The 27,999-nt window shown below is 35.0% G+C and overlaps 1 protein-coding gene across 7 annotated transcripts in view; it reads right to left on the bottom strand.

Annotated features, from left to right (window-relative positions):
* Nucleotides 1-27,999, bottom strand: part of CTNNA1 (catenin alpha 1) — a 301,788-nt gene that overhangs the window by 113,754 nt on the left and 160,035 nt on the right. For all 7 annotated transcript variants that reach the window (XM_025040779.1, XM_015598072.2, XM_025040777.1 and 4 more), the window contains exons 2-3: nt 13,359-13,465; nt 11,869-12,064 (exon numbers count right to left, since the gene is read on the bottom strand). In XM_025040779.1, coding sequence (XP_024896547.1) covers nt 11,869-12,064; nt 13,359-13,463 — 301 coding nt within the window. In that variant the 5' untranslated portion in view covers nt 13,464-13,465. The remainder of the gene's footprint in view (nt 1-11,868; nt 12,065-13,358; nt 13,466-27,999) is intronic.

Consider the following 27,999-nt stretch of genomic DNA (forward strand, 5'->3'; position numbering starts at 1 on the left):
TTAGTGCTTTATCTCCACTGATAAATATACTTTATACCAAATTCTCTTAAATACATCTGATTAAGGGATCTCACCAAAAAGTGACATAACTATTCTTATTTATCATTCCACCAACCTTTGCTTTACAAAATAATACAATGACAGGATCAAGTCTTCACAAAATCATTTGCTAACGTCAAGATAATCAAGAATTAATACCCATTTCCCAAGCTGCTCCCACTCCTTTCCCCTTGCCCTACCACAAATATTTTTAATTCATATTCCATGATCTGGTAATAAGACATTTCCCACACTTGTCGATGAAGATAAATTGGCAATACAGTTGCAAAGAATAACAGATTTCATAACACAGTCCTATGGAAAGGAACCAAATGGTGGTATATATCTGGCATAATCTACTTGTCCTGTGACATGAGAATCAACCTGAATAAAACACTGAATCCTCTCCACTTTCACCTTTCCATTCATCATTGGGGAACATTTGGCAAAATTCTCCACAATTACAGAAAAATTGACAATGATTTGAAGAATTCTTGACAGATGCTTTAAGAGAACTTTCCTGGGGTGCCATTTTTAACCCATAAAAAATGCTTCTCTTTGGAAAATCAACCCAGGAAATAAACATTTAATATCATGTTATTTAAATACAATAAGCCCATCAGAATCCATTCACAGCACACCTAGAAAAACTCTCAACCTAAATCCTTCCCCATCCCCTGGGAGTAAGGAACAGAGCTTTGAAATTTCTACTTTTTCCAGTCGACAGAATGGACTGACTTAAAAAAAAGTTAAGAGTACCACACATATTCATGTTCTCATTTTCCTTACTAATTCAAGTGTGCCCTGCTGCTACACAGAAACACTCTAAAGAGAGGCACTTACTTCCTGATTACACATTCAAATAAATGCATAATATGCATTTCAACTTAGAATCACTTTTTAAAGAAATTAACTAGTAGAAACCATGTTACTGCAACATCATGGTTGAAGTCATGTCAAAGTCAAAATTATAATACCTGAGATAACTCCCTCGGCTACACCAGACAAATACACTAAGGCAATAATATTATCTACTGTAACTTAAAAGTAGTATTATCCTGCTGTTATTTATTTTTGTGAGTTTAACAAGACAGACTTAAGAAAAAAGAGGAGCAATTTCAAAATCACAGAAAACATTAGAATTTAATAAGCTCATTTTCCTTTCCTCATTTCCAAGCTGGCTAAACCAGAACCCAAGTCTCCAAAGCAGCATATGCTCACATAAGAGTAGCGAACCAGAAACAGACAGCATCTTTTAAACATCCTAAGTCACAGAAAATATAGCCTCCACCCTAGAGACTTACAGTTTAAGTCAGATGGGCAACTTTAAGAAATAAAACACCCTAATGACAACTAGTTAATGACTTTTTAGATTTATATTTTGCTTTTTCTGCTCAAGTTAAATGAAGAGTAAGAGAAAATGGATTAAATAATAAGAGTGGAACAAAGGGAGTCAATATGAACCAGTTTTAAATTAATCAGCCTTCAGGAATACATGAAGGGTAGGAATTGGAGTGGGAGCTCTTCTAACAACAGACCCAGCCATCAAGATCACATGAAAAGAGACGTCTACAAAAATAAGAGAAAAAGGGATGAAAAATATACCAAGATGGCAAGGGGAAAAAAAGGCAAGATGACAAATGAAAAGCCAGAACTCAAAGCATGAGTATAAAAAAGATCAGCTGATTTCTTGTTAGGTTTAATGAAGAAAGTGATTACACTAATCTGAAATCCTAATTAACTTAACTTCAAACTTTTTCAAAATGTTTAATGTTTCTCTGCCGTTGCTCTTTCAGAGCATTATTAACACTTTTTGAAACCCATACTCAAATGTTCCAGGGTTGGAATACTTGTCATTTTTCCCCTGTGAAAAATTAAAGAACCCATATACAAGATCAAGCTCATGATCCCAACCTGATAGCTAAAAACCAAACTAACAAGATCAAATTAAAATGTTTATCTCATCCACACAAAGCTTCCCAAAGATTTGTTTCAAGTCTTCACATCGTAAACTTAGCAAACCCAGACTCCACTCTGTCTCCTGTCTACCTCTCAAACCCTATTCAAAACAATCACTGACAGTTACTTTGTCCTGATCACACCTGCCTTGCTCACTGCCCCACATCTGCCTTTATACATTTACATTCCATGCTGCCTATATGAGATGTGGGTACGTCAGTCTGAAGCTGTGAACATCCTCACTGGACAGGAGACTAATTATCACCTCCTTCAATCTGACTTTAGTCAGTTGCTAGGAAGAAAATTATCTCAAGAGCCCAACAGCTTGTGCTCAATATCCATCCTTTTGTCAGGAATAAAATACATAATTGTCCTTAAAATTGCCTTGCCAAGATTCATAATGAAAAAATATATATACACATACACACCACTCCATGTTTTTCTTCCCCCTATACAAATCATTCAAGCTGTACCAAGGAAGATGGCATCTATGTCCTCAATTTCACTACACAATTACTGAGATATATGAAAGTATCTCTCTTAATATCAATTAAAAACCCTCATTGCCTATTTCTTCTTTCTGACAATGTCCTAAGAGACTCAGTTTATCTGGGTAATGTTAAATGTTAACGGTAATTCAATGTTTTCAGGATGTAAAAAGCTGAGAAGTTATCTGTGCAACAAGAATGTTAGAGAGCAAGCTCACCAATCAACTATAGCTGCTAAGATCACACAGGTGCTAGCAAACTCAATAGTTTTAACTCTATTGTTTTAGTAGACCAATAAATACTGCTTTCTTGCTCTAAAAGTAACAAGACACTCTCTACATAAAAAGTGGTTCTTAGAACAATTGAGACTTAGTACTGAACAACACTGACTGCTCTCAAGAAGTTGAAACGCTACTTCTACTCAAGAACAGAGCACTTGCACTATAATCAAAGTATACCTGAAATGAAATAATTATCCAAACACCAGAACTTGAAAAGAAAGCCTTCAAAAAAGTCTTAAGACAAATAGTGCCTAAACATAAATAGACATGAAGCGGGGGAAACTACAAGCCAACAATTAAGCCAACAATTGCTTTCTATTTATTGAACAAGGATATTTACTGGATAAAGAATTTACTCTATTTTCATCTTCTAGCCATTTAGAAAGGAGTTACATGTAGGTGTCACTGTTAAATGTTTTTTCAATACTGCAGAAGAGGCTGCAGTGAATTATCCAGATATTTTCATGTTGTCCACCATGTGAATAGTAGCACAAAAATGAGAAGTGACTGACTAGTGTGGTATGGCAATCATGAAGAAAAATTAAGACAAATGATCTGGTAGGCAGTAAAAGTCACTGGCTTTAGCTACAGTCCTTGCTTTATTCAACAGAATTCTACCACCTTTTCCAGGACTACCATAAATCTGGTCCCACCATTAAAATCATTACAGACACATGCAGTCGTCTCAATTTTCAACTCCAAGTTATTCTACCTCTGCAATACCAACAGACTGATTAGTAATGGGAAAATAAAAGATTAGCACCTCCAACTCAATAAGCCTTGTCTCAGTTTTTGAAAATCTGGTAGAATTCTAATCAATATAAAAATAACAGGGCTTCAACAAGAGCACTACTGTTTATAGACACGTATCACTGCCCAAAGGGCTCTCACAAGCACCATAATGTTCCAGATATATTAATAAACATGAAGAAACAGCATCAATTAGCTCCAAATAATGCAAAAAATTTTTTTGAAAGGAGCATTTTACACCTATAAAGATAGCAAAAAAATTTTATTAGACCATCCCATTATTTGGAAAGGACAATTTGTTTCTATTCAACATCATTTTATCTCCTGTTCTTTCAGAGAACTCTCCACCATTCCTTGTGTGCTAGGGTAAACATGTGACCTAGGCTGGCTAATTAATAGGTCTCCCCTGGCAATACAAATTGGTTCAGCTCTGAGCGTAACGAAAGCAAAGCTAATCAGTCCCCTCTTTGGCTAAGAAATAAATACTGAAGTTCTTTTTCTGCTTGGATGACAAAACTAAGATGACCACCTCAAACTTAAGGTGGGCATTTTGTGTACCTATGAAAATAGAAGTAAACTGAAATACATGGAGACAGATGATGAAGAAAGCCTCATATCCTTGGAGTCAGTCACATCTAGCTATGCCTAAACTCAGGATCTACAGTTCTCGAAAAACATCATTTCATTCAATGTTTTTTCAATACATAATGTTAATGGAAAAAAAAAAATCAATTTTCAGCCAGGGCCACTGCTATGTGGAATATGCACATTTTCCCCATGTCAGCATAGGTTTTCTCTGGGTACTTTAGTTTCCTCCCACATCCTAACAACATACAAATGAGATGAATTAGCATATCTACATTGTCCTGATTTGAGGGTGAAACCTGTCCAGGACTGGCTCCTGCCTTGAACCCTGACCTGCCTGGATAGGCTCCAACCACCCACGACCCTGAATTGGAATAAAAGAGTTAGAAAACAATTATCTTGTTTTTATTAATCTTTCGTAAACATGTGTATAGCTCACATTTTAATGTTTAATATTAGAGGTGTTTGGGGTCTTTATTTAGAAGTTTAATGATGTTTTTGTGACCAGAAATATGCCGCAGGAACTTAACTCTTGTTTATATCAATCAGCCTATAGTAAAACTGATCTTGCTATATGTCATTTCCATTTAAAGTCAGTTTCCAAGAATCTGTGGATGACATTTAAGTGAGGACTTACTATACTCCTGGAATTGCCAGTTACAAAGGCTCATAAATTCCCTTTTTGCTTAAACAAGTTTGAGCTGAATTTCTATAACTTGTAATTGGTGAGGTTATACGAACATTAGCAAACTGAAGAACTCTGCTAGAGAACAACTTACTAATACATTTTAAAAGTTCCTGAAGAAACTTTCTGAATGGTAGTTACAAAGGTAGACATGTATGTAAAACTTCAAACTATACACTGATTTGTGCACTTTGCTGTTAATATATTTAAGTTGTAAAAAAAAATTTGTGCCTCCATATTTCTACTCCTGGAAATGTACCTTAAGGACATAATTTTTAAAAGGAAAACAGTATATGTACGTGGTTTTCACTCACTACATCATTAGTATTTATATCAAAAACATAAAAACAACCTTAAAGTCCAATAACAGAGAAATAATGCAATAGAAAGTATAGTTTTTAGAGATTATAAACCAAGGTTATACTAAATCATTTAAAAATGCCTGAAATTAGAGTTAAATAAATAATAATAATAATATGATATCAAAGCTAGAACTACAACTATGATAAAATGTATATGCCTGTGGCCAAGGACTTGAAAGGGAATATAAACCTAAATATAAAATACTATGTACAATGGTTCAAAAAATGAATTAGTGTAAATGTAAGAAAACATAGAAGACTATGTTAAACACTGCTGAAAGAAATCAAAAAAGAGCTAAACAGATGGAAATGTATTTTATTCATGGATTGAAAGACACAATATAGTAAAAATGTCAATTCTCCCCCAAACTGATTACAAGTTTAATGTAATTCCTATCAAAATCCCAGTTTTTCATAGATACAGACAAGATTATCTAAAATTCATATGGAAAAGCAAAAAAACTAGAATAGCTAAAACAACTTAGAAAAAAAATAAAGTAGGTGGAATTACTCTATCCAATTTGAAGACTCATACACAGCTATAGCAATACAGGCTGTGTGGTACTGGCAGTATAGATACATAGATCAATGAAACAAAATAGGGAACCCAGAAATAATCCCACACAGTCTTTTCAACAATGGTACTGGAGCAACTGGATGGCCACTGAGGGGGAAAATGTGAACTTACCTAAACCTCACGTTACACAAAAATTAACTCAAAATGAGTCAAAGATTTAAATGTAAAATGTAAAACTATAAAACTTTTAAAAGAAAACTGGAGAAAATCTTCATAAGCTAAAGCTTGGTGAAGAATTCTTAGACATGACACCAAAAGCACAATCCATAAACGGAGGGGGGGGGGTTAATAAATTGGAGTTCCATCAATATTTAAAACTTTTACTATGCAAGTCACCTGGTTAAGAGGGTCAAAAGACAAGCTATTAGGAGAAACTGAGTAAAGGGTACACTGAACCACTCTGTACTATTGTAACTTCCTGTGAATCAAGAAACATAAATAAGCAGTTAGTTGACTTTTTATTACTGTCAATAAACATTAGAGCAAATACTGTAATAGAATTTTTTTTAACATAACTGAAAACTGGCCTAGCAGAATCTTAATGGCTCTGAGGAAAATATGCTAACTTTAGGTAATATACCAGGAGTTTTAGAAGCGCACACTGCCTCAACACATCCCCTAAATGACACAAGTCACGGATAAGTAAATAACAATTTTTCCCTTAGCTTTATCTATAAAGATTAGCCATTTGTACAGACCAAGCTGGCAGTTAACCTGCCTGACAACTGACCAATCCTCCCTTTTCTTAATAGCTCCATCTCCCCCTTCTTAGCCTCATCTCTCCTGTCTGTTGGTTCTGCCTCCAGGCTCTCCCCCAACCCCTTTAACTCTTCCTGAATACAGCTGAAAAACTAATCTCCCCAAAACACTTTTCCTCATATTCTGTGTTGCCCAGATGGCAGAATTCTTAAAACAGGAAGTTAAGGAGACATATTTCAGTTCAATTTAAGAAAAAAGGCTTTAAAAATAAACACAAAGCAATGCTAGAAAAAGCTGCTTCAATGGGTAGCAAGTCCTACGTCACAAGATACATTCGAGTATATGGGAATCTGAACCTGTGAAACCTAGTCCAATGACAGAATTCTCCGATTCTGTATTATTTCCCTGGTAGTCTTCTCTTCTTTACCTGCCATTTCAAACCACCCTCTAATATCTAACGCCAATCTCTTCTCTCAGCACCCCTATCCAGTCTGGGCACTGTTCCCCACGTATTTCTTATACCTGCTATTTTTCTTACCGAGATGACTTTTTCCCATCCTTTCTTCCTCCTTTCAAGATCCAGTGCACCTTCAGAAAGCTTTTACAATCCCTTACTTACCTTCCCATTCCATTCCTACATGTCACTCATGCTATTAATTTGCTTTTCATGCCCATGTGTCTGATTATAAGCTCTGGGACAAAATAGGAAAAACAGTCTCCTGCCTGCTAGAAGACAGTCTCTCTTCATCAGAGTCCACACATGGTCACCCAGCCCTTTCCTCATTCTGGTTTCTCTGACACAAGCTTTTCTCCAAGAAATCCATCGTTGCCCAGTGTACCAATCATCTATTTAGACCCTTCACTGAGCAGAATGTCATTAGAAACAGTGCGGGAATACATAAAGGTGTACATCTCGGCTTCTTTGGGCCTTCTCCCCACCCTGCTTCATCCACCCAGATATACCTGTGAGCTACTGCAGAGAAGAAGGTACTGATGTAGCTACAAGTCTCTGATCTTGGCCTTTGAGATTCAACTGTGAATTGTAAAAATCCCTGTTCTGGTAGAAGCTATTCTCCTTATTACTCTTCTTCCAACTTACCATCACCGGTTCTCTTTTTCCAATGTCTCTCCTTTTTCAAACAAATTTCATTTAAGCCTTCCCATCTCTGTTGCTTGAATGTCTCCTACCCAGCTAAGGGCCCTCTTTTTCTCATCAGAGCCCTATTCAAGAATTCATAAAATTACAATGATACTCCTTTCTAGGCATTGTTCAAATACATATGAATGAGGAATGACTACTAATGGGTATGAGATTTCTTTTGGGGGTGATGAAAATGTTCTGGAATTAGATCATGGTGATAGCTGCAAAAGTGTAAATACACTAAAAACCACTGAATTATATACTTTTAAAGGGTCAATTTTGTCATGTGAATTATATCAATTTTTTTAAAAGGTAAGATTCTCCACCCCTACCCTATATTTACATTTGGCACTGGACAGGAAAACATTTAATTTTTGAGACAAGAGCCTTTCCTCACATACTTATTGGTGAATATAGTCAATTATCTTCCTAAAACAAGTGTTTCTTCCTAAAACAAGGACTATATTCTTCAATAAGTATGTGATAGGAACCACAGACAATGATCACCAGACTAGCAGAGAACATGCCCTGCTGGAGCATAAAGACAACAGATTAATTACCACTGTGATAAGAGCTAGGGAAAAAAAGTATAAAGTAAGAATGATTTAATCAGGGAGGAATGTGGGGGTGGGCAAGGTCCCAGAAAGAGAAACTAGCACATCTATGAGGCACATCTACGCCTCAGCCCATATAAAGTAGTTATAACAATTAGTTTGGGCTAATTGTCAGTACAATGAAACCCCTAGATCACAGGGATTTGGATACAATGCAATTGATAACTGGTTCCCATCCACCACAGGAAGCCCACTTGGACATTTCACTGGCCTTGAGGTAAAGTGACTCTGCATTTATGTGAATCTTTTACCCACAGACAGTGTTAATGATAAGGTTTTGGTGTACTCACAAATGTTTATGTTTATTATTCATGTAAGCTGGGGCAAATACAAAAAGGAAATTAAGTTATGCTAAAAAATCGTGTACATTCAACTCTGGTTATTAATTATGATTGCACAGAAAGTATAGGCTTGTACAAACTCTAAGATAAAGAGGGTCTAATTTATGGTGTTTGTTATAAATAAATACATAAATACTTTTTTGAAAACAATAAGCTCATATCTTTAGTAGTCAGGGAAAACCCTAGATCAGAGGTCAGTTAACAATAGCCTATGGGTTAAATCTAGACAATCCATTGTTGTAAATAAGTTTTACTGGAACACAGTCATGCCGTTTGTTTATATATTTTTAAAGCTGCTTTCCCAACACAACTGCAGAACTGAAGACAGTCAAGACACCTTAATGCCACTAAGGTCTAAAATATTTCCTACCTGGCCTTTTACAAACAAATTTGCCAACTTGTAACTAGACAAAAGTAGTCCACATTGATTCAGAACAAAGAAATCTTATACATCCTTTAGCAATTAAGTATTCCAGTGGATAAGCAATAGACTTGAAATGCAAAGAATTCTAAATCTACTTCAATTTGCTACAGAGCTTTAGGTAAATCATAATTACTCTATGTTTTATATACCAATTAAATTGAGAGCAGTTAAGTTCAATTTTGCCTAAGGACTCAGGACCACTAAAGCCAAGTCTGGGAAAGGTGTCTGCATTAATTATCTTTTGCAGCTTAATAAATTACCCCAAAAGTTGGTAGCTTAAAATAAACATTATCTCCTCAAGTTTTCTGTGGCTTAGGAATTTGGGGTTGGATGGAGTTGCCATCATCTGAAACTTGACTGAAGCCCTAGGATGTGCTTCTGAGGCTGCCTAATAACATGCGTGGCAAACTGGTAATGGCTGCTGGCAGACCTCAGTTCCTCTCCATAGGCCCTCTTGGGTGTCCTGACAACATAGCAGCCACCTTCCCCCAGAGTAAACAATCCACGAAAGAGCCAGGAGAATACTATCCTCCTTTTAAGACTTTGCTTCAAAAGTAGACAGTATCATTTCCACCACATTCTATTCTTTATAGAAGCAAGAGTCTCTATGTCCAACACATATTCAAGAGGCTCAAAGTTAAGCTCCACTTTTTTAAGGAAGAGGTGTCAAAGAATCTGCAGACATATTAACACCACTACAAGGTTTCAAATGATGAGTAAACGGCTACAACAACATAACCAACAAGGCTTAGTTGATTAAAAAATCTATGCTTAACCATCTTCATAACACATATCTTGTTCTATATATTATAGAAGAGGTTTCTTCACCATTTGTTAAGACACTCCAAATAAAAAAGTAAACCAACAGAAAAAAGCAAGGCACTTGAGCTTTTCATATCTGATGCAGTAATGACAATAGGAGGCAGTTATATTTTTGTTTTAGCTTTTTTCCAAGAAGGCGGCAAATTATGGTGAATAGATCATGATCATAAATAAGTGCAAAGTTGGATTAGGACAGACAAGTAGTTATGATTGAGAGGCACATAAAAGATTTTATCAGATATAAACAAAAATAATAAGAAAACAAATTTGGATATGCATTCAAAATGGGGGCGGGGGGTGGATGCCTGTATTGTTACCATAACTGCTACAGATTTCCAACAGAGAAACTTCTAAAACAAAGAACATATATAGAGTGAAATAAAAAGTTAATTAAATAAACAATTAAATGTATTTTGAAAATAAATGTCTTAGTCATTAGACTCAAGGAACACTTTGGCCAAATTCATCTGTTAATATTATTGAGTTTCTTTGCAAAAGGCAAGAAAGTTCTGGGGAATTAAACTTTCACACAGTAGACAATGAAATAACAGCTATCCTGATTTTCTCAACAGGAAGCTCAAAAATTGTCTTGAAGTGGACAATTAAACTGCTTTAAAATAAATTAATTCAAAACTCACTCTACTGGGTTGAATAGTGCCCCAAAAAATTTCAGGTCCACCCAGAAGCTGCAAATATGGCCTTATTTGGAAATAGGATCTTAGATGAGGTGATAATGAATTAAGCATGCACCCAAAATCAATGACTGAATGACTGATACTCTTATCAAAGGGAACTTTGCATACAAAGACATATAGGGAGAATGCCATGCAAGAACAGGGCAGAGATTAGAGTAATGTGTCTACAAGCCAAGGAACACCAAAGACACAACAACCAACAGAAGCTGAGAGAGAGCATGGAACAGATTCTTCCTCTGAGCCTACAAAACAAAAAAGAATCAACCTTGACACCTTGATTTCAGATATCTGGCCTCCAGATACATTAGAGAATAAATTTCTGTTATTCTAAGACACCAAGTTTACGGTAACTGATGTTATAGTAGCCTTAGAAAATTAATACACCCACCCGGCTAGAATTATGGACTTTAAATAATCTCATTTGCAGTGCAAGAAATATTTATCTTCAGCCTAAAAACTAAGAAAAATATTTACCATTCAAGGTTTTTAGTTCATTAATTCAGAACCACTGAAGATAGCATCTCCATTTAATTCACTGCCCCTTTTTGGGTACTGTTACAGAAACGAATTTGACTTAAGACTCCAATGGACTATGCACATTGCTTGCTGTCAGCCATCAGAGGTCATCCACTGAGGTTCTCCCATAAGGCCAGTAAAGTATCTGCACAGAATCGGGGTCAGTTCACCATACTCGATATCCAACAACTCTACAGAAAGCTATGTCTTTGTTGAAGTCCTCTTGCTGGACCAGAAGTTTAACACAAAACTAAGTTTCAAGAAGTTAATCTTCCACATTTAAAGTCCTCTTATACTTGTAGCATCATAGTGATGACAGTTTTTCTAATAGTAACTATTGGTAAGCTGTGGGTCATAATTTATAACTTTTTATTCATTCTGAGTTTCTCAAAAGATGATTCTTTTAAGCCCATCTTCAATTTATTTCAAATTCACACCAGCACAAATGTGCATGGATGATTTAGCATAGCAGTCTGACAGAATGGGGCAATTTCTGTGGTATTTTCAGAACTGCTGAACATTTTTCCATTTTTTATCATCCTTATATCTTCAGCATGAACTCAAAAAAGGTATTACATAGAATGAAAGATAAACGTCTGCCGCATTGATTTTTCTATCGAATTGTGTAAACAACACTTCTGAGACTCAATTTTACTTAGAACATCTATGAAAAGTGGATTCGGATTCTCCAAAAAATATGTTCCTTTGTAACTATCGCTCCTGATTAAAATTTAAGCCAGTACAACTTAATACATCTCCAATAACTGAATATTATTAGTTATCGAGCAACTGTCAAGCTTAAGAATAAGAATACTGACCACAAAAAGTTATCTTCACGGATTTTCTAGAAAGCCCTGCTTCTTTACATAGAAAAAGCAATATTGACCTACCTTGTTTTCGAACATCTTCTACAGCAGCCACAAGCTCCTCCTTGAGAAACTGACTCTCCTTTGCAATTTTATCCCCTTTCTCCAAGAAATTCTCAGTTGCTTGTTCAACAGATGCAGCCAAAACATGGGCCTTCTTAGAACGACCTCTCTTCTTATTAGAGGGCCCCTTACTATTGGTATTTACCAGAGTTGTAACCTAAAAGTTTCATTTTTAAAAATTAAACTGAGTTAATTAAAATGAAACAGAAATACTAACATCTTTAAAGATAGCAAGAATTATTGATTACAAAATGAAACATTACGTTTACGAGATTCTACCAAGCATTAACAAATAACATACAACTTTCTCCACACTGAAGATATACAGCAAAGATACTCTATTTAGTTTCCAAAATAACTTAGCTATCTCAATGTGTAAGAAATATAATAATTCCTCAAACATGACCACTAGGCTTTTAGTTCCGTTTTATAAATTAAAAACTGATTAGAAACAAGTTAGACATACATCTCTACTATATGCCATCAAAATCCAAAAAGAGGTCAACAATGAACTTAGCTTTAGCTGGAGGGTCACATTTTCCTCCTATTTGCAACCTGTGCAAAATGTTTTTAAGATGGCTTACTTCTGAAATCTTTTCACAGTTTATTCACACAAATCTCAGCAAATAGTAAAGGCCCTTAAGAAAGAAAGAAAGGACTGCCTGAAGTAGCCTACTGTGATGGTGTTTTAAGTAACAGAACAATAACTATCACAAATACATATACTACCAGATGATCTTGTAGATTGAAGATGACGAAAAATTTATTAGCATAATTTGCCATACAAAAGACCTGAGAGTTATAGTAGATGAGCTACACAAAAGTATATATTCCTGAGTCCTACCACACTCTTCTATATATTTTTTTTAATTTTATATATAGATATGTTTGTGTGTATATAAAATACTAGTTTATCAGTTGGAATGCAATTTTAAAGAGAGTACATGCCACTACATTTCATTTTCTCTCTTTCAGACACAACCATGTAAATTGTGCCAAAACACTGAAAGTGCATAGCTAGTTGCTAACAGTTAATGTCATCATACTGTGATATTTGTATTTGTAACAGAACATCCAAATCTCCACCCTGAAGTTAAGAGAGTGAAAGGTGTGTTAAACAGGGTGAAGAGACTCAACAGTCAAGGCTCCATACCCCATCTGTCTTGGAAACACCTTCCAAGAAAAGTGATGCCAAGAAAATGTTTATAAAGTGCAAACATTTGGAAAGCTGCACTATATACCATTATCCCCTATAACTGTCAATAAGACTCAAAAAGAACGGTTGTTTCTAAACGGTTAAATGAACCCATACATCAATAATTAATAGTGGAACCTATATTCAACCACTCGAATTAGGCCTTTAACTAAATAACCTTGTTCTGTGTTTGTTACCCAGATCAACTGCTATGGAACCTGTTATAACAACTATGTATTTGTTTGCAAATTCTTACCTGTGTAACAAGGGGTTCCAACAGTCTTTCAACTGCCAGAGTCCTGATCTCTAGACTTTTGGGGTCCCATTTGAAGTTTATGTTGCCTGCGTGGACAGCAGTCATTTCTAAAAGAGAAACAAAAAGCCAAAAGTCAGGCAAACATCAAATGCAAACATGCAATATGTAACAAGTTCTCTACTTAAGGATTTTAGTATCAGGAAAGCTATATTCATGAGATTTAAAAAAAAAAAAAAAAGTGTTACTAGCCTGCCTGTATATGTGGGCCCAGTAACTCTTATAATCTCTTAGGATTTCTAGTTTACCAACATTAGAGTATACTACAAGAGGGCATTCCCAAACACACAAAGCTTTTTCCCTTTGGGTTTCTCTGGCACTAAGACATTTCTACTTCCAGTTTTTCCATGCTGACTTATAAGTAGAATGAAAAGCTAAAGTGAAGAAGGCTAACATAAGATTCTGATTTTTCTTACACAACATTTTTAGTACAATATTATCTAAACAGTACACCCCACTTCATTTTTTGATGGATTCTTAGAGAACATTTTGTCTTACTATATTTAAACATAAGGCTTAACTCTGCTGCCCTCTGCACCTACAGTTATTATCACTCAAAGCCAGAAGAAATTTCAAGTTGCACTTGGTCAAATATCACTATCAGTGTCAAGGTAAACTTCCATTAGGCAGAGGCTTTAAGACCAGTGAAAAAGACTTCAATGAAAATATCGAGCAGTTAGTGTTTGCTTCTAAAAGTAGTGCTTTAAAGACTAAAGAATAAAAGAAAGAAGAGGTATATAGTTGAAGTAAACAATATGAACTTTCCAAACAAACTTAATAGAAATTTAAAAGCTTGAAAAAGTGCATTCTTTTAACTCCAAATTCAACTTGTAAAATTTTATTTTAAAGAGAATAAGGTGCACGTAAAAACTTGGATACAATGATACTCACAACAGCATTGTATACAATTATTAAAAATTGGAAACTAAATTTCAAACAGGTAACTGAATAAATACCATTTCCCATTAAAGGGAATCAGAGTTCCTCAAACTCAACATAAAACTCCTAGAAGAAAACATAGGCAGTAAACTCTCCTGACATTGCTCCTAGTAATTATTTTTTCTGATATCTTCTCAGGCAAGGGAAACAAAAATATAAACGAATGGAACTACATCAAACTAAAAAGTTTCTGAACAGCAAAGGAAACCATCAACAAAACAAAAAGACGACCTACTGAATGGGAGAAGATATTTGCCTATGATACACCTGATAAGGGGTTAATATCCAAAATTTAGAAATAACTCATACAACTCAACACCAAAAAACAAAAACAAAAAAAACAAAAAACAAACCAAAAAAACCCACACGCGAAAAAAACAATTCAATTAAAAAATGGGCAGAGGACCTGAAAAGGCATTTCTCCAAAGAGGACTCACAGATGGCCAACACACATATGGAAAGTTGCTCAATGTCACTAATCATCAGAGAAATGCAAATTAAAACCACAATAAGATATCACCTCACACTTGTCAGAATGACTATCATCAATAAATCAAAAACAAGTGTTGGCAAGAATGTAGAGAAATGAGAACTCTCATTTACTGTTGATGGGACTTCAAATTGGTACAGCCATTATGGAAACAGGAGGTTCCTCAAAAAAAATTAAAAACAGAACTACCTTATGACTCAGCAACTGCACTTCTGGGTATTTATCCAAAGAAAACCAAAACACCAATTCACAAAGATGTATGCACCCCTATGTCCAATGCAGCAGTATTTACAATACCCAAGATATGGACACTACCTAACTGCCCATCAATAGACAATTGGATAAAGAAGTTGTGGTACATATATATCATGGAATATCATTCGGCCATAAAAAAATGAAATCTTACCATTTGCAGCAACATAGATGGACCTAGAGGGTATTACACTGAGTGAAGTAAGTCAGATAGAGACAAATACCATATGATTTCACTCATATGTAGAATCTAAGGATCAAAATAAATGAACAAACAAAACAAAAAGACTCATAGATGCAGAGAACAAGTTGGTGATTACCAGATGGGTGGGGGGTTAGGTGGCTGGGTGAAAAAAGTGAAGGAATTAAGAAGTACAAATTTTCAGTTAAAAAATAGTCACAGGGATGTGAAGTAGAGCATAGGGAATATCGTCAATACTATTGTAATAATCATAGTGGCAGGCGGGTACTAGACTAATCAGGGGGATCATTCTGTAAATCATAAATGTCTAACCAAAATGCAGTACACCTGAAACTAATAATATAATGTAATACTGAATGTCAACCCTAATTGAAAAATAAAAGTAAAAATAAAAGAACCCCTAATGAAGACTTGGATATGGACTGTTAAACTTTCAGAAGCAGCCTCTAGATTCTTAAAAAGATGGGTGTGTGGGGAGAGTGGGGGAGGCTTATTCCAGGTCTGAGAAGGCAAGGAGGGCACAAAGATTAACAAGATCAGATCAAAAAGACACAGGAACAAAGGGCTCTATTAGCCAAATTTACAAGCTGAGTATCAAGAACAATGATAGTAACTATGATTAATAAACAGACATATCCTGTGACCACCGGGAACATCAAAAGAAGAGGATAGGGAGTAAATTTCTTTACTATGAATGTATAATTGAGGTAGAAAATGACCATTTTGCAAACCCTAGTATGATAAATGATTCAGGTAAGGATTATCAATAAATGTTAACACCATTAGGTGAAAGCTACTAGGGAACAGGATATTTGTGGGTGCCAAAGTATCACCTGACAGGTCACTTACTAATTACAAAGGAGGAAGATATACCTTTACAGTGCTGAGATCTAATGGCCACCCTCTTAAACAAATAATTAAGCTTAGCATTGCTAATAATGAAAAACCTGGTATTATACACCTCAATATGATGAAATATGAAGTACATCCCACATTATCTATAAAAGTACTGTTGAAGTTTTATAAAAAATAAAGTTAAAAAATTAAAAATAAATTAAAAATAAAAGTTTTAAATGTTTTTCAAAAGCCTCAGTATTACTATAAACTGAGCAAAGAATTGTGTAACAGCGAAATTAAAAATTAAATGTTTAACCTGAGTCTACTAAAGCCTCTACCTTTTTCAATGCCATGCATGGATCCCTTTCTACTAAAGCCTATAGACCAGCTTGTCCCATAGAAATAAAACATGAGCCTCCTATATAATTTGAATTTTTCTAGTAGAAACATTAAAAACCATTTTTAAAAAAACTGATGAAATTATTTTTTATTTTATTATGCATATTTTATTTAATATATCTCAAATATTTTAATATACAATCGTATTTTTAAAAATTAGAGATCTTTTACCTATTAAGTATTCTGAAAGCTGGGATGTATTTTACACTTAGGGCACATTTGAATTCAAACAAGCCACATCAAGTGCTCAATAGCTACACGTGACTATTGACTTCTGTATTGGACAGTGCAGCTATAGACCCTCAGAATGTTTTTTTTAAATGCATGAAATACAATTCAAAAGATTATAAAGGAAATACTAAAATTTAGCTATCAAAATAATGAACGAATTGTAATACAGCAATATATGTGCTTCATTATTAACATTAAATAAGATCTGGCAAGAGGTCTTATAACTACTTCAAAGTAATAATAAACATGCATTTTTTTTTCAAATTATGCAGATATGAAAAGCACTGAGATTTCTATCCATGACAATTTTACAGGTTCAACTGAAAACTGTAGTTTGTGGTCTACATTAATACAGAAATGCTAAATTCCTGCTAATAGTGAAAACAAAGATTTTTCTAATGCAAATCACTGCACATTAAGAAACCATAACCTAGACTGAATTTCAAGTTACAGGAAGCAGATGTTTACAGGAGATACAGATGCATGTTAAAAAAAAAAAAAAACACACCACGAGGAAACAGACAAACCCAGAAGGCAAGGTATTCTACAAGGAGGCTTTAAGTCTTCAGAGTTAACATTTGAGAGAAGGGGATGGGAGGACTATTCTAGACTAAAAGGCCCAGGAGACACAAGACTCTACTGCTATATATACATATAACTTATTTGGTGCCTGGTTTGAAAGAGTTATTAAGACATTTGTAGGAAAATTGGTAAATTTTTAGTATTTATTAAATATTAGATATTATGGAATTACTGCTCAATTTCATAGGTGTGATAATGAAACTGTGGCTATGTAGAAAAAGGACTATTTTTAGGAGATACACGCTGAAATATTTAGGGGGGAAGTGTCAAAATGTCTGCAATTTTCAAATGGCTCAGCAAAAGTAAAAATATATACACAAATCAATGAATTAGCAAAAAATACTCATAATGTTAAATCTAGGTAGAGGACATGTGAATGGGTATTCAGAGATTTATTCTTTTAGGCTCTTTGTGTACCTGAAATTTCTCATTTAAAAAAATGGGGGACTAATGATACATCTGATATAGCCAAAATATATAAAGAACTTAAACAACTCAATAAGAAAAAAAAAATCCAATTAAAAAATGAGCAGAAGACCCGAACAGATACTTCTCCAAAGAGGAAATACAGATGGCTAATACACATATGAAAAGATGTCTATGTAAATTAAAACCACAATGAGATATCACCTCATACCTGTCAGAATGGCTAGCATCAACAAATCAAAAAAACAAGTGTTGGCGAGGATGCAAAGAAAAGGGAACCCTCATACATTGTTGGTGGGAATGCGAATTGGTACAGCCGCTATAAAAAACAGTATGGAGGTTTCTCAAAAACTAAAAATGGATATACCTTTTGACACAGCAATTGCACTTCTATTTATCCAAAGAAAACCAAAACGATAATTCATAAAGATCTGTGCAACCCAATATTCATGGCAGCACAATTTACAATAGCCAAGATATGGAAGCAACCTAAATACCCACCAATAGATGACTGGATAAAGAAATTATGGTTCACATATACAATAGAATATAACTCAGCCATTAAAAAAAATGAAATCCTACCATTTGCAACGACATGGAAGGACCTAGAGGTTATTATGCTGAGTGAAGTAAGTCAGACAGAGAAAGATAAATACCATGTGATTTCACTTATACGTAGAATCTAAGGAACGAAAAGAACAAAGTAATCAAAAACAGATTCACAAATAGAGAGGACAATCTGGTGACTGACAAAGGGGAGGGGAGATATGGGCTGGGAGAATGTGGTGAAGGGTTAAAGAAGTACAAATTAGTAGTTGATAGTGGATCATGGGAATGGGGAGCACAGCATAGGGGATGCAATTAGCATTAATATGATGGTTAGGTGGAAGGGCTGAGGGAGGGAGCAATTAGGGGGATCGTTTTATGAACTATAAGATGTCTAACCAATGTACTGTATACTTGAAACTAATTTAAATAATTTTTTTAATGGGAGAAATGATGTAGAAGCTTATGAGTAAATGGTCAAAATGCATTATTACTAAAGATATATATACTTCATATACAATATGAAACATAACTGTAGGGGGAAAAGTTATCTGGATGTATAAACCAAAATATTAATAACAACGATGTTATCTCTAAGAGTTGGGGATTATAGGTGCTTTTAACATTCTTTTTGCCTAACTATGTTCTGATACTAAAAAATTACATAGGTATTTAGAAAAAATTACTTTTATAACAAAAAAATAGAATCCATAAGATGCAAAGATAATACAATCAAAAGGCATGCTTGATCATCACTTAACCACTTTGAACTTGTTTCCTCATTTATAAGTCTCATTACCTTCAGAAGATTTTGTAGGCTTTTGTGAAAATTTAAATTTAATCTGATGAATAAAATGAGATCCACTGAATAAAATGAGAATCTATGAGTCCATGCTAATATGAATAAAGAAGGAAAGTTCTTTCATACAATAAAAACCCAACTAATATAGAAGAAATAAATGTTATTTAGAAAAAAAAATCTCCACTTAGGAAGTATCATAATAATTCAGGCAAGACTCATCGAAGAATGCTAAACCTAGTGGGTGAAAATTTACTAAGAAACGGAGTATGACTGTCTCATGGTAACTCCCATGAGATTATTTATTGATTACAAAGGTGGGAAATATAGTAACTCTGAAGTGGAGAAATCTGTCAGATGCCTTCTTAACTGATCAAAATTAACATCCCTAATAACCTACAATGTAGCTCCTGATATGATGCACTGAGAAAGGATACAACATCGCCTTCCTGTGGTGTTTCCTACCAAAATTACATAACTTCAATCTCCTCATGAGGAAATATTGCACAAACTCAAAATGAAGGAAATTCTACAAAATAACGGGCTACAGTCTTTCAAAAGGTCAAGGTAGAAAAAACAAAGATAAATGGAAAAATTCTTCCAAATTAAAGGAGGCTAAAAAGACACAACTAAACACAGTAATTCTGGACTGAAATTGTACTGGAAGGAAAAACAGAGACAAGTGATAAAATGTGAAAATAGATTCTGAATTAGAGAATAGTATTGTATCAATGTTAAGTTTTCAAATTTTCATCATTATACTGTAGTTATGTCCTTGTTTCAGGTAATAAGCATGATGTCTGCAACTTACTCTCTTATAGTTCAGAAAAAAATAATGTATTAAATATATGTATATAAACAGGAATGGAAAGTGGGAGGGACAGTTGGAGGAAGGGAGAAGGGAGAGAGGAGGACAAGGAAGAGAGGAAAATGGGAAAGAGGGATAGGAAGAAGAGGGATAGAGTGGGAAGGTTCCGTAGAAGAGGAGAGAAGAGAGGAACGAGAAGGCAAGAAAGAGAAAAAAGAGGGAAAGGAAGAGGAGTGGGGAGAGGGATGGAGATGAATTGGAATGTAGCTGAGGAACTGATTTTAATTAATGTTAAACAGCCCCTAGGGACTATCTTATCAGACAGCACAGTTCTAGACTCTACAGAAAGCAACATCAAACACCCAAATTCTATATTAAAATGATGACCAGGATAATATAGAAATGCACATGTCTGTGACTAACCCACTCTTGACAACTTTAATATAAAATTATCTGTATCATCTCCCAGAAATGCACACCTGAGGCACAACTAGGTGGACTCTTTTATATATTGCTGAAAATATTAGTGCAGGAATCACCTAATATTTCACCAAGATTTATCTAAGCATCAAAAAATCCTGGAATCACTGGAGATGGGGTCCCAAAAGAATTTGGATTTGCTTAATCTGGTAACAGAATGACAGTTTCCAAAAAAAACCGTTTCATTGCAGTGGGCAAATATGTTCTCTACATTCATATTATGTTAGGCCTATATTTTGGTTTTTAAAGGTTATTTGTCCACTAAACTGATCAACCCAAGTCAGTAAACTTTAGAAGATGAAGTGCTCTAGATTACTGAAGGGCTAATAACAACTCAAGCAAATGTCGTCAAATGTCACAGATAAGACATTTCAGAAAGAATGATTTGCCCCATGGATTCTGCATTACTGTATCCTAGCATTCTGTCTGCATCGACAGAAATTAACAGAAAACCTTTCAAGGGTTGCACAGGGAGGGAGCCAAGAGATAACTAAAATAAAGCCAGCTGCAAGTAGACATGTGATCACATCTGTGTTTTAATTACTAAACAAGTACAACATACAATTCATTTACCCAAAGAAATACACTCTGCCATTTTTTCTTAAAATAAAAAGCCTTCTAGAAAAGCAGGAACCCAGGGAAAGGCAGTTAGCCCAACCCTGCCTGAGGAGAAGCACTAGGCCTGAGGACTTGGTAATTTTTGAAAACCAGTAAATCAAGTTTCAAACAGCTCACAAGCTTTTGTGTTGCTTTAGAACCCACAGCGCTGGCCCAAGATGAGAGTATTGGTCAGAGAGAGTCTCAGGCCACAGGGAACCTATGGAAAAGGGAGGCTGTTTGGAGATATCTGGAAGAGGGAGGAAAGAGAAGAGAAGTTGCCCAAGGTGAGCCTGCACATATTGGGCGGCCCAGTCCAGAAAATTTAGAAACCATTCATTGTGTTCTCAAGTCTTTCAATAACCATGATGGAAGCAGACTGCTTTGTGCATCATTTTTAAAGGCCCTGCCAAGACTGACACCAAACCACGCATTATTAAACTATACTATAACAGAGCCAAGCTATGCTTTTGGTGACCCCAACCCTAAAAAGCAGAAGTATTTAAAATCAAATGAGAATATGTCCTCTGGAAAGAACGTGGCTTCTGGTCATTAACTTATTATCTGACCTTGGGCAAGTCATTTCACCTCTCTGGATCCCCAGTTTTCTCATCTATAAAATAAAAGGGGTTGAATTCTAAGTTCCAAGTCCTTCCAGCCCTGAAATTATAGTGTTCCTTTCATTTATATTATTTCTCTATAGCCTATAAATTGTTTTATTAAACATAATTTTCCCCAGGTTTAGCCTGTGGTCTTTCTAGCTGTATTTTAAGGATGATAACTATGTTTATGCTTCTTTATATCCTTAAGTTACTGGCAAGGAAGGTACTTTAGGCAAAGCAGACACAGTATTAGTTAAACTAAATTTATGCAATCTGTTTTTAAAATACTTACAAGCCTACCAACACAAAGCTTCTGCATTAATCTTAGTCATATCTTCTGCTTCTCTACAATTAATGGTACTGTTTAGAGTAGCTAAACAAATAAGTTTTAAACTCTTGGCAGTTTCTAAGTTTTCCAATTAACTTACAGAGCACTCCTTCACAAGATCTATTACAAAATCTACTAGAGCTAGCCAACCTTAATGAATTACAGCAACCTTAGGTTTTCCCAGGAAGGATCATGCTTAGTGGAACTAAATAAAAAGTTAAGCTGTAATTATTCAGTCTTCATTATCTTATAAACGGCAACCCTGGCTATAAAGCAAAAGTTCACTATAAATTCAGAAAGGGGCAGAGATGTAGGTGTTTGATTAGCAATCTTTATGATAGAAAGAGAAATGAAGAAGCAACAAGCAGAAAATAAAAGCACAGCTCCATCACAACCAAGGAGGCTGATTGCTGGCAAACTGCCTTTCCCGCAAAGGGCTACATACCTTCTCCCAAGACATTTAATGTTCATTTACAACAGAATAGCCACATCATTCTTAAAACGTGTCTGCTCCAAAGCTTTAGACTATCCTTACCACACTACTCAATGCCAATTTTTTTAAGAGCAAGGTTAAGTTAATGCAATGTTAGATGGTTCATTTAAATGCAAATCAGAAAATTCCAAAATTAAAAGTACCCATAGTAATGTTAACTGTCACACTGTACAAGATGTAGGATAGTAGATTACTAGTGCAGTCACAAGGATGCCAGGTTGCCTCTGTACTGAACAGTTAATACAGCTGTTGGAATCTCAACTCTCAAATCTCCCAGTAACTGTCAAAAAAACGTAACCTTTAAAATTAAGACTCACCCTGACATTTGCCTATTTTACGAAATTCTCCCCCAAGCCTGTCTTATAAAATGTAAAGTGGTTGGGGACTGGGGGAGGAGTGGTTAAAAATAAGAGATATAAAAACACGTGTTACATGTAAACTAAAACAAAACAAACCAAAAAAAAAACGTTGTTTTTTCCACCAAAAATGCAGATTCTTTTTCTAATCACAAGTACCGTATCACCATTCAAAAAAATGTTTAGCCTTGGTCAAACTTAAGGGCCAAAACATAATCAAAGTAGTAAAAAGTTTCCCATCTACTGCAGAGTACCTGGATTATACATAAACGATCATTTGTATGCGATCAACTCATCATACACAAATACATTTTACATCAGGCACTTATATGGCAGAAGTTGTCACTCTCCTTCCAGGTATACAGATTTATGAGAAAAAGAGACACATGGCTAGATATTCATTACTTTTAAAGATTATTATATTTATAATTTTTTAAAGATTATAATTATTTTCAATCATAATAAAAGATTTAACCACTCATTTTGTTCCTTATTTTCTTGAAGCAAGCTGAATGAAAGAACTGCCATGCTATAAGTATCAGGAGACACAAAGATGACCAAACACAGAAAAGACCAACAGTAAACAAAAATTTCAGTCAACCGTTTAGCCAATAAGTAAATATGAGTACCTTCTCCATATAGGCACTATCCAGACAGCAGAGAACAAGACCAAAAAACTCTGCCTTCATAATACACTGCAGTAATGGCATAAATAAACAAACACGATAGCATTAGTGCTAGGAAGAAAATTAAAGAGTAATGATAACAAAATTATGTAGGGTCCTTTGAGGGGCCTTTCTGTCTTGATAACACTTGAGCTGAAATGTGAAAGTCTAAGGAAGAGCCAGTCAAGCAAGGATCTAGGGGAAGAGCTTTGCAGGTAAAGGTTAACAGAGACAAGGCAGCATCTCCTAGAACTTAGTAAAGGAGAACATGTGGCTGGAGCACATAGCAAGAGGTGAGAGAGATCCAGTGAAGGAAAAAACAAAAAAACTCCAGAGTTGCTGAACTGACTGCAGTGTGGACCAGATATCTATGTTCGTTTACTTAGCTTCCACCCTACATGGTTGAGATCATTAACAATGAACATGTTTAGCTGAAGCTGCACTAAGCCTCATAACAAACAATTATCCTGGATGCACAGAAAGTTCCTGTTTCCATAAGAAACTGATGACTCTGGTCTGAAAAGCAAAGCAAAGATGAAACCAGCATCTGGACAAAAGGGAAAAGAGGTTTTTGTTTTAGAACAACGGGACTAAAACTCAGAGAAACTTTAACACCGCTGAGGAGAAGCTCACAGTAAGAAGACTGTACTTTTTTTGAAGAGTCTTTTTTTGAAGACTGTACCTGCACTTGACTAGAGTCTATGAAGTTACCCAGACTGCGTGAGAAAACAAGAAAGAATTATCTCCAAAACTTGTATTGTAGGATACACATTTGATGATCTATTTTGTTATTCATTCATCAATGACTGAACGATTACCATGTCCCTGGATTCTGCTAGGTGCTAAGGACATGGAGACTAATTAGAAATACCTACCAGATCATCATTACAGCAATTAATAATTAAGTCTAAAAGTAAACAGGTACCTTTACAATAAAGAAATCTGGTAGATGCCACTTAATCAAGTGTTTAAACTTAGTAACACCACCTGAAAAACTGCAATGCTCTGAAAAAGGTGGTACATCATCACATATGTATTCTTGCCAAAAGTGGAAACAATTACAATATACATATGACATATTATTGAATTGTACACTTGAAACCTATATTTTACTAACCAATGTCACCCCAATAAATTTAATTTTTAAAAAGTTGAAAACACAGACATGGTTCCTTAGTGTAGCAGTTAGCACGTCTGTTTTACACGTAGAAGGTCCTGGGTTCACGCCCCAGTGGAGCCATGGTCCATAGTCCACGGCCATGCCACCCTGAACAAGCCCAATGTCTGATCTCGAAAACTAAGCAAGGTCGAGCCTGGATAGTACTTGGATGGGAAACCACCTAGGAAGACCAGGTGCTGTAGGCATAAATAATAAAATAAATAAATAAATAATTGAAAACATTTAGACAAATCCAAACTATAGAAAGAACATCTACAGAACTGGCTCTAAACTCTTCAAAAGTGTCAATGTAATGGGGGAAAAAAACCTGGGAATTAAAACTAAAGAGACACGACAACTAAAGGCAGTATGTGATGTTACTGATTCTTGGATTTAAAAAATAAGACTGCAAAGGACATCACTGGGACAATTGGTAAAATTCAATATGACTATGGACTGTGCATGAGATCAGTACTTCTGGAAATCTTGTGAAAAGGCAGCAGTCTAGAATAAGAGGTAAGAGTCTTCATTTCCCACAAGTTCCCAGGGAGCGCCAACACTTGTTCTTAGACCACTCTTTAAACGGAATTCAATAATGTTACTACATCAATGTAAAATCTCTTGTGTGATACTGTAGTTATATAAAGGCAATATCATTATTCTTAGGAGTTACATCCTGAAGAAGGGTGAAGCAACCCAAAATCTAGCTTATTTTCAAACACCTCAGAAAAAAAGTTTATATTATACAGAGAAATTGAGCAACTTTGAAAATGTTAACAATTGGTGAATCTAAGTGAAATGATAAATCGAATGTTCATTGTACTACCCTTTCCACTTTTCTATACATTTAAAGATTTTCAAAAAAATGTTGGGGGAGAATTCTCACTGTGTAGACAGAAAAATAGCAAGTAACAAGAAAGTATAAAGTTGTAAAGTGCTCCATCAATGCAAAGCAGGAGCACCCAGGAAGGAGTACCCAACAGGCCAGGGAGTCCTCACCGAGGATATAACGCACAGGATGTGGGTTAAGGAAAAGCTGTTTCTGGCTGCACAAATGGACAATGACACCAGAGAACTCTGGCACCTTCCAAGAAGCACAAATATGAGTGAAAAATAGAAGATGGACAGTGAAATAGCAGAAGATAAGGCTAAAAGATAAAGAAATGAAGAAAGCATTAGAGGTTCAGACTTTATCTTTCCTAACTTAAAAATATTTGGACCCATCCTATTCTTACTAATAGTTACTTAAGAAATCCTAAAGAACTCTCCTCCCAAAAAAAGACAAAGGAACAAACCCCACCTCTTACAGTTACCATAGTGAAGGCCAAGAGCAGCCAGCAAGTGCCTTCCCAACCAGAGAGGCATTTATCCAAGAGACCATGGCTTTTTTTGAGCATCATAACTTCCATCTAATAACATTCTATAAACAATTAACTGAATTGACTCAAATGTTTCAAACATGTGAAAAGAAATGTCTCTTTTGTTACAGATTAGCAAAAATGCATATAGATTCTTACCTATCAATGATATTACTAAAGCTAATCCCATTAGTTTATAAACTTCTTGAAGTTAGCAATGGCAACTCATACATTCTTAACATCTCACCCAGCACCTGCTTTGAAAGACAGACTCATAATAAATGTGTTTAACTGAACCTTTCCCATTAGTTAAGACGCAACAAACTAAATACTGCCTTAGACCTTGATTCAATAAAGATACCCAGAAAACATCACATATTTTACTGGCCTTAATGACCCTAAAGAAGCTTAAATTTCTCCCAAGGATTGCCATTATCCATTTCTTTGGGTTTTTTCCTCCTCCTCCAAAGGTATCAAACTCACATTTCACTTAGCCACTTCTCTGAAAAATGACAGGTTTCTAAAGATACACTCCAAAGTCAGTTCAGAACTTTTCTAAGAACCTGATGACCCCAGGTCCAAGAAAGCAAGAAAATGATAACAGATGATTAAAAGCAAGCTTTGCCAATTTAGAGATTCCCCAGCAACAGGAAATCCCCACTAACAATAACTCATCAGTAACAGTAACTTAACCCTTCAGCTTCTGCCTTATTCACTGCACTATCACTTTTCAGAAACCTTGATTAAGAGTCTGGATTAATATTGAAATATTTAACATTATGAAATATTCAACATACTGAGAAAGAATACAAACAATGTATCTTTACTTAGAAAGAAAGCAGGTATTAGAGCTGCACAGGGCAAATGGACTATTAACAAAGGCTCCTAATCTTCACGTCACTTGAAATGGGCCACACATTTTCTGAGTTATGACAGCACTTTTAGTTTCAAGAACAGTCTGCACGCTAACCTGGTTAATAAACTAGTATAGGATTATATAACATGATAATTAACCAAGTTTCCCACTTGCATCTTCAATTCATAATGTCAAATGCTAACAAAATAAGCCAGAGCAATAAAACATTTTCAAAATAAAACTGACGACCTACTTATGACAATATTTAATAATAAAATCTCAGAACGAGAAAATGAAGGAAATCCACAGCTCAATATAATGAAAAGGAATAGCCAAAACCATCCAGGAAAAAACTAGACTTTAAATTAACAATTAAAAAAATGATAGTAGTTATTCAACACAAAGATTAAATTTGATTAAGTTAAGCGAGTGCAGTTAGACAAAAGAAAGATATCCAAATAGAAAGGCATCCAAATAGAAAACGAAGTCAAACTGTCACTATTTGCATATGACATGATTCTCTATATAGAAAACTCTAAAGACTCCATAAGAACACTACTAGAAACAATAAGCAAATACAGTAACGTTTCTGGATACAAAAATCAACGTTCAAAAATCCATAGTGTTCCTATACTCTAATAATGAAGATTCAGATAAAGAAGTGTAAAAAATAATTCCTTTTGCAATTGCAACAAAAAGAATAAAATACCTAGGAATAAATTTAATGAAACAAGTAAAGGACCTATATAATGAAAACTATAAGACCCTATTAAAAGAAATTGAAGCAGATACAAAGAAATGGAAAGATATTCCGTGTTCTTGGATTGGAAGAATCAACGTAGTTAAAATGACCATATTACCTAAAGCATTATACAGATTTAATGTAATCCCCATCTGAACCGCATCAGCATTTTTTAAAGAAATAAAACAAAAAAATCATCATTTGTAAGGAAGCACAAAGACCCCAAACTGCCAAAGTCATCTTGAGAAAAAAGAACAAGGCTGGAGGCATCACTCTGCCCTGCTTCAAATTATACTACAAAGCAACAGTAATCAAAACGGCATGGTATTGGCGGAAAAACAGACACACGGACCAGTGGAACAGAATCAAGAGTCCAAAAGTAAACCTATATTTATATGGGCAAATTATTTATAAACCTATATTTATAAATAATTTTC

This window comes from Pteropus alecto, unplaced genomic scaffold (assembly GCF_000325575.1).
Source record: "Pteropus alecto unplaced genomic scaffold, ASM32557v1 scaffold78, whole genome shotgun sequence".
Lineage (NCBI taxonomy): Eukaryota > Metazoa > Chordata > Mammalia > Chiroptera > Pteropodidae > Pteropus > Pteropus alecto.